General features: G+C 38.8%; 1 protein-coding gene across 1 annotated transcript in view; it reads left to right on the top strand.

The window, feature by feature from the left end:
- Positions 1–590: 590 nt before the first annotated feature.
- The window catches only part of crispld2.L (cysteine-rich secretory protein LCCL domain containing 2 L homeolog), a 33,355-nt gene continuing 22,067 nt past the window's right edge, over positions 591–11,878 (top strand). The window contains exons 1-2 of the mRNA XM_018257956.2: positions 591–1,072; positions 8,601–8,919. Of these exons, the coding sequence (XP_018113445.1) occupies positions 8,677–8,919 (243 nt within the window). The 5' untranslated portion in view covers positions 591–1,072; positions 8,601–8,676. The remainder of the gene's footprint in view (positions 1,073–8,600; positions 8,920–11,878) is intronic.

The raw sequence follows: 11,878 nt of genomic DNA, 5'->3' as shown, positions 1-11,878 counted from the left end.
TCATCTTTAACTTAAAATGAACTTTTCGACATTATTGTTTTTTTAAAAAAATTATTAACTTTTCTGGCACTGCAGCTATCATGCTTGGAATTCTGTTATCTGACTGCTAGGGGTTAAATACCCTAGAAACCAGACAGCTGTTTTAGAATCGAAATGGAAAATAATAAGAAGGGCGTAGAAGTAAAATTATCATTGCAAAGTAAAAATAATAATAATCAAGCTAAAGTCTTACAGTCAATCAGATTTTTTGGTTGCCAAGTTCAGTGACCCTGGACCACGGAAAGCATTTTCAGCTGCAGGCTGAAAAAATAAAATAGGAAATAGGCTAACTATTAAAAACAGAAAACAAACAAAATAATTTATAAAAACATAATAGACAAGTTATGTAGGGTAATGTAAAGGCGAACTTCCCCTTTAAGACAGTAGCTATAATAAATTAGTTGTTGTGCCTCTAGCTATTCCTTCACTTTAGTGGAAGGTTAAATGCAGTGGACAAGTAAGCTGATTTTTTTGCCTTTCCCCTGTCTGAGGAGTGTTAGGATAAGATTACACATTCCATATATAAAGCATTCCCTTGTCAGAGCAGCGAGAGCAGAGAGAAGTTGCAGGGACAAAGTGCACATGTTGGATTGAGCAGGGGTGTTGCTGCTGCTACTGCTGTGAGTTGCCTGTATTCCTGCACTATAAACTACTGCCCATGAACAGCATGAGAAAGCCTATCAGGGCACAGTCTCTTCATGTTTTTCTAATTAGTACCCAGCTCCTTCTGCAGTGAAGCAATATTTCCTAGGAGCTGATGCTATCTTGGTGCTTGGAAGAGGAGATACTTGATGACACTCTTTTTTTTTTCTTTCGTCATTAAAAAGGAACTTTGCCAAGAATACTGACTTCCAGGATATGATCAAACGTTGTGTCTTCTGCTCTGCTAACAAAGTATAAATAGTGGGAAGCTCGCAGCCAACCTGATCAGAAGCAGCAGCTGACATCCTGATCCTGGACACTGCTCCCTCTATAAACCCAGTCCATTACCTGTGCCAGTAGAACTGCAGCTCACACAGGGGCATCTGCCAAGGTAAGAACTGGGGGGCAATGGAAGAATAATGTCTTTTTGAATCAAATCAGCTTTGTTCATTAGGATAAACAAACAACATATATATATATATATATATATATATATATATATATATATATATATATATATATATATATATATATATATATATATATATATATATATATATATAGGGCAGCTGGATAGCTGTATGTGCTGTACTCACTGGATGATTTAAGATCTCGAGGCACATTAATCAAAGGGTGAAAACAGAGTTCATCACAGTTCACCAGAGGGGAGCTCCCTAGCTCTGTATTCACTTGTCAATGATTTTAGAGGATTTTACTCTCTTTTTTGATAAACATGTCCCTAAGAATCCTAGACAAGAGAACTGTTAGGTGAAACCTATTAGTAGTGGGCATGGGTAGTGTGTTTCATTTATAGATATGTTTCTGACAGAGGTTTGACTTATTAATGTATTGGTTTCAGGCTTATGCTTTTCATGTGTCCATGAAATACAACCCCCAGCATCCTCTCCCATCCTAGATGGCAATCCCTTATGCTTAGAGTTATGCCTCCAAGCAAATGAGCCATTGATTTCAGCCCATTTTCATTTGCACATCTCTTGCATTTCTGAACTACAATTCCCAACGAATTTGGCATTACTAACTGATCTTATTTTGCCCAGAGAGAACAATTTTATTATTTTTTATTTTGTACCATAGGAGTTTTGGATACTATCATTTTTATAATACGTTTAAAGATAATCCCTTAAAGAACCAGTAATTAAAGGTTTTCCTGTTCATTTAAATGTCATGTTGTGTGCTTAAGAAATTCATATATAACGTAAATAAACTGCTGTGTAGCCATAGGGGCAGCCACTCAAGTTGAATAGGGCAATAGGGCACACACGTACACAGCAGATAACAGATAAACTGTGTTTAATACAATGGTTTTAGTTCTTACACAGGAAAGATAAAAGGGATCAAATGCCATTCACGATGCTCTACAATTATCAACATTTCTCATATAAAATAGGACATTGGTAGCCAAGGTATAGTTTATTTGTAAGCGCTGGGGTAAATGTAAAAATATGTGTGTGTTTGTTATTGGTCCTTTAAGATGGTCTGTGGCAGATGTTTTCTTCTTCTAACATTGTATGTTACATTTCTTATCCAGTTCTATCGACTATCAGTAATTTGCTTTCTGTCAGGACAATTAATATTGTAGAGAGTGTCATAGCTGCTGCTAATAAGTGGCCACCCGTCTGGGCTACTTTTATATTTAAGTACAGTGTTTTACTTGTCAGAATGTAATGGTTTTCTTTTTTCCATGTGGCTTTTTCCCTGTATGGTTCAATGAGATTTAAACACAGGTATTCGTTTAATTATGATTAAGACTTTCCTTAGAATTTCCATGCCTAGCAAAAGTCTGGTTGCATCTGAAATGTACTGCCACAGGACAAACTTTGTGTGTGGCATACCTTATTGAAATGCATGGACCTCATATGCTGTTTTTAAACACTGAGACACAAACAAGTGACTGTGGGTCTGGAAGGATGAGCGCAATGTAACATTAGCTTGCTGTGTGATGGGATAGCTACAACATGAGGGGCCACTCAGGACTATAACATCCCAATAAACATCAGCAAACTTTTCTGAACTTGTTGGATCCATCATTGTATAGTTTGCATTTCAGGCTGCCATTTGTTCTAGAAGGGGATCCTGACTGCTCCTTTTTCTATGAAGCAGAATCAGTTATTATATCATACCTCCCAACTGCCCCGTTTTTCGCTGGACAGTCCCGATTTTGACAGCTCAACCAGCAGTCAATGGTTTGTTACTGAAATGTCCTGACTTTCTCTTTGATCTCCTGCGCTGAACAGCCAGAAAAAGATACAAAGTTTCTAACTTAATTGGCTTTTGAATAGATACTTTTGTAACAGTTTAAGATACGAAGGTCTCTTGGGATTACTTAAATTCACAGTTTAAAGCACCAGTAACATCAATTTTTTTTTAAATTCGTTAGTAGAACGGAAAAAAACCCCCACAAAGACATGTTAAACTTTTAAATCGCTAAGTCTTTATCAAGAAATAACTTACCGAAACTCCTCTTCAGAAAAGACGATCCAGCGATTCATTGTGCGGTGCTCAATTTCTCCTCCCTGCTTTCCTTATAGGAGATAGCCAGGGAGCAGAAATCGAGCGCTGCATGATGGATTGCCTTTTCTGAAGAGGAGCACAAGCAGAGTTTCGGTTTCGTTCTATTTTTAAAAAAATTATAATTATGTTACTGATCACCATCAAATATATATATATATTCGTCATAAGTCCTGTGAGTGCGTGCCGGCACGGTGTGTATATATATACTTTGTTTTTCTTCTTCTTTGCCTATATGGGTTACCAACTTACCATGTCAACGTACTGTTGCTTTTTGGCAACTATTTACTTATTTAAATGATAGGGAGTGGAGTGGTGTTTTTGTTACCCTTGACAAAGGTCACAGTTACTAGCGTCCATAGTTTTTGTGAACTAAATAGAAGTAATCCACTACCTTTAAATTATTCATATTGATTAATTATTATTATTAAGCATTTATAAATACTTTTAAAACTGATGGCACAGGGCATCTAGTCAGCCAATGTAGAAGAGGGTGAATTCCCCACTGCTGCCTTCCATTCAATATAAAGTGATATTGGATATTGTTAAAGGAGACATTTTCATATTGTGTGAAAACCAAGAATGTGCCAGTGCATTACACTCTTTTAAATATTGAAGGAAAATACTTTAAAACAGAGTGTTTCAGGTTTATTTAATGAAAACTTCAGCCAAAACTCTACTTGTTCCGCCCATCTGTTTCACTTCCTGCTGCCTCCTTTCCCAGGCTGTGCAGGGGAGCCGGCGGCACTCAGCACACTGCATTGTAGGCAGGGCCGCCATCAGGGGGGCATGGGTGGACAGTTGTCCCGGGCCCGCAGGGTTTTGTGTCTTTCAGCTTCAGAAAATAGGACAGCAGCTCAGTGCACGCATGATTTTTCTCCTGTTCAGATTCTCTGTACCCTCATTTGTCCTTTAAGGATAAGTTCCGGTAAAGCTGTACAAGGATTGGATAAGTGAAGTAGGAACTTCCCCTCCAGCCTATCCAATCCCAATGCAGCTATACCGGGACTTAAACTCAAGACCAATAAGAGTACAGAGAACTGAATAGGAGACAATCATGCAGGAATGGGAGCTCCAGTCCTCTCCTCTGAAGCTTTCAGTATGCTGACAGTAGGGGGCCTGGCTTATGAAGTAAGTGAAGCATGGCCAGGCCTCTCTTAAGGCCAAACCCTGGCAAGCAATTTTTTTAAAATACCAATTATTTTTAACTTAAAGGAGGCCACCAATTGCTTTTTATAACTTGTGGGGGGGGGCAGGCCATCATTTTTTTTTACTTGCAGGGTGGCCCCTGATCACCAATGGCTTTTTGTTGGGAGGGACTGGCCACCAATTTTTTTCAAGGGGAGTCCTGGCCGCCAATGGCGTTTTATAACTTGTGTGTGTGTGTGGGAGGGGGGGGGGCTGACCACCAATGGCTTTTTATAGTTTGGGGGGGGTTAATGTTTTAGCTCTGATGTCTGTGTGGCCTTTATACTGTGGGTTGGTCAAGATATGGGGTGGGCGGGGACTGTAGGATAGGAACCAATCAGCAGCTAGGCTGATCTGATCTGATCTGAAACTGAAGCATGTCTTTGCATGTGTGACTGCAGGGCTGTGATTGGCTGTCCCCAGACCACCTCTTATTTGAAACATTGACAGGGACCATATCAGATCTGTAAGCAGCTCCAATAAAGGGGCCATTTTTAGCCCAAAGTAAAACCAGTACCATATATTATTCATTATTGTCTACAAAATTAGGGATTTTCAGTTATCCTATATGTCTTCTTTAAGCATGCACGGACAACCTAAGCTGTTCAGTGGGTACTAGGAGTTGTACAACAGCTGAAGAATCATAGGATGGAGTCCAATACAATCTGTGTTACTTAGGCCAACACCTCAATTAAGAGAACCCTGCTAAGTGTGGCAAGGAACGAGTTACTATTCCATTTTGGTCCTATTAGTTTCAATTATTAAATTACTCACAAAAGTGGTACGCAACTTTAAAGTATTTTTTTCTCCCCTTTTTAATACCATTTCATCATCCTTATTAATTCAGACTGATATGTTTCAGATGTTGACCTAAGGCATATTGACCTAGAAAAATCCTTAATTAGCTGTAAGAAAAATATTATGAATATGATTAGCTGTGATATAAAATGATATTGTAAAAGATCTCACTTCAAAGTACTGTATGTTGCAAGGCTGCCTTACATAATTTGGCAGTGTCTATATGGATGCAATAATAGCTTTGTCTGTGTGTCTGATAAAGACCATATTTGAAAGCTGTGGCTTGGTGACATATATTCTTCTTAAAGGGATTCTCTGTTTGCCAGCTAACATTCCAATAGCACATCTGCTAACATTCTGTTCCAAAAACCGCAGCAAGTTCACTATCCAGCAGTATCTTTTATTAACCACAACAGGAGGAAGCATGGGACAGAGAATAAAACCAAGCCTTAACTTATATAGGAACTGTAGGAACTGATCATAAAAATTGTCCTATTATGAAAACACATGTACGCTCATTTTCCATTCTGCTCAGTACATACATGCACTGATAAGAGAATTATCCCATATGGTCCCTGTATCCTTATGTTGTAAATATATGAGAATAGCAGCAGCTACCTCTGAATTTCACAAGCTTTATATCCTTATATTTTACTACAGGGGGTACATTAGTCCCTGGAGTTGAACCTGTTACCTACCCCTGCAGAAAATAAACCAGTTTCCTGAAAAAATGCAAAGAAAAAAATGCTTTTCTCAGCTAGCTGTCATACTGTAGACAGAGCATGTGACATTCACTAGATGTCAGTTTCTGCCATATGTCATGTTATGCATCATCATATAAAACTGTATTCTACCTCGCTATTATTGCGACATTTAAAGAAAGTTCTTTTGGAATGTTCCATGGGTCCATTTTTAAACATTTCCGGTTTTCGACTTCTGGGAAAAAAACTCTGTGTTCATATTTATTACCAAGAAAGTACAGTTTATAATGCCTGAGAAAAAGCTAAATAGCAGCTGATAGACATCTCTGCCAACAGCTGAGTGAGGGAACCGCTTTTGCTCGTTCAGAATAATTATAATGTTTTATTTCTGGAGGCATATCACCGATTGTGTTGCCTCCAATTTAAAGTGGAACTTTAGTCTGTATTTACAAATTTAATGACTTACCATATCTTATTTAGTGAAGCAGATGTTTCCTCAAATAATATACAAATTAAGGGATCATTAAGGGATTTGTGTGTTTTTATTGTGTTTTTGTTATGCTGTTTTTCATTAGTGCACTGCAGATTGCTTGCTCAAGCTGAGGCCACAGGTTGTCTTCTTCAGGGGACTTGGGTGCTAGTAGGGACCCACCAAAATATTTTTCCTTTCTTCACTCACCTTCTTTATTCTCCTATTCTCTTGACATATATAGTTTCCTATAGATATTTATGCCAAATAGCTAGGTGAGCAGGAGGGTCCACATACATTTGGATTCACAAGAAATTTAACTAGTTCAACCCAACACTGCCACTGTCCTTTAAGTAGAATATGCCTTGATCTCTTGAAGGTATTGCCATTAACGATTATTTTCTTTTATTGGTACTAGCTTTTGTATTTCTATAGTAAACTTTGTTTTTTAACTTGTGACGAGCAGGGGCCCTGGTTGTCTGAGGCAATTAAAATTATAACCAACCTGGTGTCTCTCAAGCTATTATTGAACTACAGGTCCCACCATCCTCCTGGCTGGATAGCTCAGTGATCGAGAGCTTAAGAGGCGTGCATTTGGATAGTGTTTCAGACATAATCAACAAGTCATAATACACTGTGTGACTCTCATAACTCCTAGGACACTTTTCTGTCCAACTTTTCCCAGGTACATTGAATATTAGTAGCAAAGAGCAGAGGGAAGCTCAGACCTTAGTAATACCATTCCCGTCACAGCTTCTCCCACAGATGAGTAACAAATGAAGTATCTGGCTACAGTTTCACCTCTGGCTTTTTCATATCAAAGTACTGGTTACAGAACAACCCTGTGCGTCACATGTGGTTTGGAGTGTTCACATGAACTGGGTAAATTTTTATGTAGCTGTCATGCGTCCCACATACCTCTTCAAGTTTTGCAGTAGTAGAGGCACGCTAAAGTAAAACAGATTTCTAAGGCTGTTATTATTTATTTCTCTATACTTCCTCTGCTCTGCAGTAAGCAAAGGCCACTGTATAACCCATTTAATGGCAGTGGAGAGTGCACCACATAGCAACGGATAGGCAATGACTGGCCATGAAATTGCTTGGTCATAGCAATATTAAAGATGGGGGCAGTTTTTTAAAATATCTAGCTAATGAAAATTGGTCTGCTGATGATATGTAGTTTGGCCATTCACATTAAAGGTCACAGTGCAAGGAACAGAACCCCAATTGGATTAATATAAATGCAGGACCCCCACCCTATCCCAGAGGCCCCATACAAATACTGACTGTGTCGTCTGCCACAAGGGTTTCTCTTTTCTACAATTAACAGTTTCACTAGATTGTGATAGGTCAAAACAGTGCTATAGAATGTATATTTATGTGCTGGTGTTCTGCTTTGCAGAAACATTTTCAAAAATAAAATAATTTCTAATTCGGGTAATGTAATAAATGTAGCAACGTTTGTTACTTGTCTTTTCACCAATAGCAACCAATCAGTAGGAAGAATTTATCAGGGTTACTGCATCTGTGCAAGCTTGGTGCCTTTTATTACCAATGGGACTTGAATAGTATGGACAAATGGGGTCATGGGTCACCATACTGGCTAAGGAGGAGGGACATTGCAAATAAAAGACAGCCCAGGTCTTCAGTTAATTTGGCCAAATCAGTTGGTAAATAAAATCTTGGGCTTCTTAAGTGTACTTCTATGGAGGAAATTGTGCCTACAGAAGTGACAGAAATAATGAATTCCTTCATGGCCACACAATGGGAAAAGGTGGATAAGAATTAAAAGCATAAAACATCCTTTTGGTCCCAAAGGGGAAGGATAAATGTTAATGAAATAGATTATTGTTTGTTTGTTTTTTTGAAACGTGTATGTTTTGTTTTCATACTATCTAAACAGTAGACGTTCATTCTTGTTCAGTCTCTGGATAAAACTGACCTTGTGAGAATGTGCCTCTGGGCCTTGAACATTTCAATATTGTGGGAAATGCACAAAGCATGTTTTGTCAAGCAAATTCATAGAACCGAGAATCCAGCCTGTTGTCCTGGATCTGAGCCTTTAATCTATGGAAAGCCAGTCTATATTTTACTAGTGCCATATACTGATTGGTTGGCAAACGTTAACACAACTGGTGCAGACTTTTATTTAATTCGCCTCACTATCAACTGGCTCTCATGTAGGACAACAAAGTATGTGAATCAATGCACTGATATTTTTATTTTGTTAACAGCATTTGTGAAGCGGAATCCCCGAAGAAGATTGACTCTGCCACATCTGTGTTATAGAAACAGCAAACCATTTTCACTATGAGTTCAGCCATGCACTGCATTCTGTCTCTTGGGCTCTTCTTTCTTCTGAAGGAACAGTGTGACTGCATCTTTGCACCAAATTCGACTTTTTTGGAAAATCTACTTAGTAAATATAAGGATGCAACCCCGCATTCTAGAACTAGAAGAGCCATTTCAAGGACAGACAAAGAAGACATAATACAGCTCCATAACAAGCTTCGAGGCCAGGTCCATCCTTCTGCTTCTAATATGGAGTACATGGTGAGTCTATTTCTGCAAATCTGTTTTCCAGGTGTACTTTATATAGCAGACTAAACAGGCTATTTTATTAATTTTAGTTTAAAAACTTTATTTAGTAATGCGCCCCCTGCAAAATATAGGAATCTTCATATTTTAATCTAAGGGCAAAGATTGTTGTATCTTTACAATACGCATGCTTCAGTGATTAATGTGACACAAGTAGCACAATGAAGCTCAGATTAAAAAAAATATCTAATGGAAATTAGTATTTCTCATGTTTGAACATAGGTTTTAATTAGTCTTTACTTTATTAGCATGCACACCCACCTGCAAGAATACTTTAGTCTTGTGCTTGATATAGGTGCTTTTTAAGGTCCCTGGATTCACCCAAAATATATTTTTTTGATTAACTAAACAAAATATAATTTTAAGCAACATTCCAATATACATAAAGTACACATTTTATTGGTTTTAGAGTTTACAGCACATTACTTACTGTACACTTACAATTGCGTCAATGTAAAACTTGTGTATTATTTTCTATAACTATGTTATGCAGAAAAGAACAGAACTGAACAAGTATAGTTATGCACACACATAGGGTTCATTTACTAAGTGCAGTTATGGTTGCCTAACTTTTGACTGGGTCGTTGAGTGAATCGACATGGTTCATTAAAAGTACTTCCATCTAAAGCCACACCTTGCACTTGAGTGTTTTGTTGTGAATCACTAGTGCTCCCTGCCATGTTGTTTTGATGAATCAAGTGCAGGTTGCCTATTGACACAAGGTAAGAAGGTGCTGGTAACTCCAGGGTTTCCACAGCATCCTGCATGTTGAGGGCTATTGGTGAGAGTCATGCTTGCTCATATCAAGGTTACAAACGCTTCCTGTGTCAGACATTCAGCCATAGTTTTAACAATATATATAAATAAAAAGGCTCAGATTTGTGGCAAGGCCACAAAGGCCCGACCTAATGCAGCAGATTATTAGGGACAGCATGCTGCCCAACTGCTTAATGGGGAGCACTGGGGATGTGCAGCTCCCCAGTGCTCTGACGCTTTTGTGCGCCCACTAGGCGGGCTGTAGGACCATGCGGCCTAGGGGCGCCCGCCCGGTACATCCAGCGCTGGGAATAAATAAATGCATACCCCCACCAAGAACCAACCACCCCCATGCTGTCATCTACTCAGACACCATCAGATATACTTTGGCCATTACCACTTACCAGTCAAATATAACAGAACTGATGTACAAGGCAGGATCAGCAGTCATTTGTTTATCTGTTAGACTTGTTTCTTACAGGGGTATCAAAAGCTCCATACATCTTAGTTACATAGTTAGGTTGGGTTGAAAAAAAACCAAAGTCCATTAAGTTCAACCCCTCCAAATGATCCCCAGTGCACATACTTAAACACACTCACACTGACCCCTTCATACACTCACATAAACTATATACTGCATAGCAATATCTATACTTATTGTAGATTTTAGTATTACAATAGCCTTTGATATTATATCTGTCCAAGAACTCATCCAAGCCATTCTTAAAGGCATTAACTGAATCAGCCATCACAACATCACCCGGCAGTGAATTCTACAACCTCACTGTGAAGAACCAACTACGTTGCTTCAAATGAAAGTTCTTTTCTTCTAGTCTGAAGGGGTGGCCTCTGGTACGGTGATCCACTTTATGGGTAAAAAGGTCCCCTGCTATTTGTCTATAATGTCCTCTAATGTACTTGTAAAGTGTAATCATGTCCCCTCGCAAGCACCTTTTTTTCCAGAGAAAACAACCCCAACCTTGACAGTCTCCCCTCATAATTTAAGTCTTCCATCCCTCTAACCAATTTAGTTGCACTTAGTCTCTGCACTCTCTCCAGCTCATTTATATCCCTCTTAAGGACGAGTCGAAAACTGCACTCTATACTCCAGATGAGGCCTTACCAGGGGAGCTATAGGTAGTTCATTGCCCTTTATTTAATACATATTTTTGTACACACCTTTAGGGTTGTCTACACACGGGCAGATTCGGGGAGATTTAGTCGCCTGGCGCCAATCTCTCCGAACTGCCTTTGCGTGTCTTCCCGTCCGCTATAATAGTCGCTAAAGCACACGCGGCACTTCATTTTCCGAACGAGGAAACTTCGGGCGACTTCGGAAAACGAAGTGCCGCGTGTGCTTTATCGCAGACGACTTTTCATTATAGTGCAAATGCCTCATACTTTTTTGCACAGCCTATGTATTTACCCATTTTTTATTGTTATACTGAAAAATTAATTTAAACCACAATGAGAGACCATAACCTCACAAAGTATGGGTGGAGGCATTCAAATTACTCCTTTATGACTTTGTGGCCCAAGAGAAGGCATAACTGGGTTCCATTTATTGAAATATGGGCATCCCTACCTCTTGCTTTTATTCCTTAGCTCAGGATTTCTTCTCTATGTCTGGTATGTATTTTCTGTGAAAACCTCTTATTTCTATGAAAAAGTCTAATTTGTTTCTAGAACAGCTGCTGTGCAGTTCTGTAGAGCATCTTGTCTTTGTCAGCAGAGATCTAGTGAAAGGGGCTCTTCTCTCTTATGCTAAACAGGAGCTATTCTCGTAACAGAAGTCTAGCTTTGCCTGGCTACTCGAGAAAGTTTAGAATGGGGCCAGATTGTGAGGAAGAACTCACAGACGGAACAAGAAAGCAGAGAATATTTGGGTTGGCCTGGGATATAAAACTGCTGTTCACGTCTGTTTACTTGGAGAATTGATGGGCAATGTTTTATATTTGACTACGCTGAATGTGCTTTTCTCGTGGTTTTATAGGGGATTTTGTCAAAATGAAAGGGTTTTAAAATTATGTTTAGAAAAAAATGGCTAAAAATGTCCCAACTGAAATGAATATAGCCAGTGTTCTATGTATGATTCTATTAATTATATTGCTTATTAGTGTATGTTATAAATTTCAGTTCAGTATGCTTGTGTATGCAT

The sequence above is a fragment of the Xenopus laevis genome, chromosome 4L, assembly GCF_017654675.1.
Source record: "Xenopus laevis strain J_2021 chromosome 4L, Xenopus_laevis_v10.1, whole genome shotgun sequence".
Classification (NCBI taxonomy): Eukaryota; Metazoa; Chordata; class Amphibia; order Anura; family Pipidae; genus Xenopus; species Xenopus laevis.
Note: the sequence above shows the minus strand (reverse complement) of the source record. Positions and strands in the feature narration are given on the sequence as shown.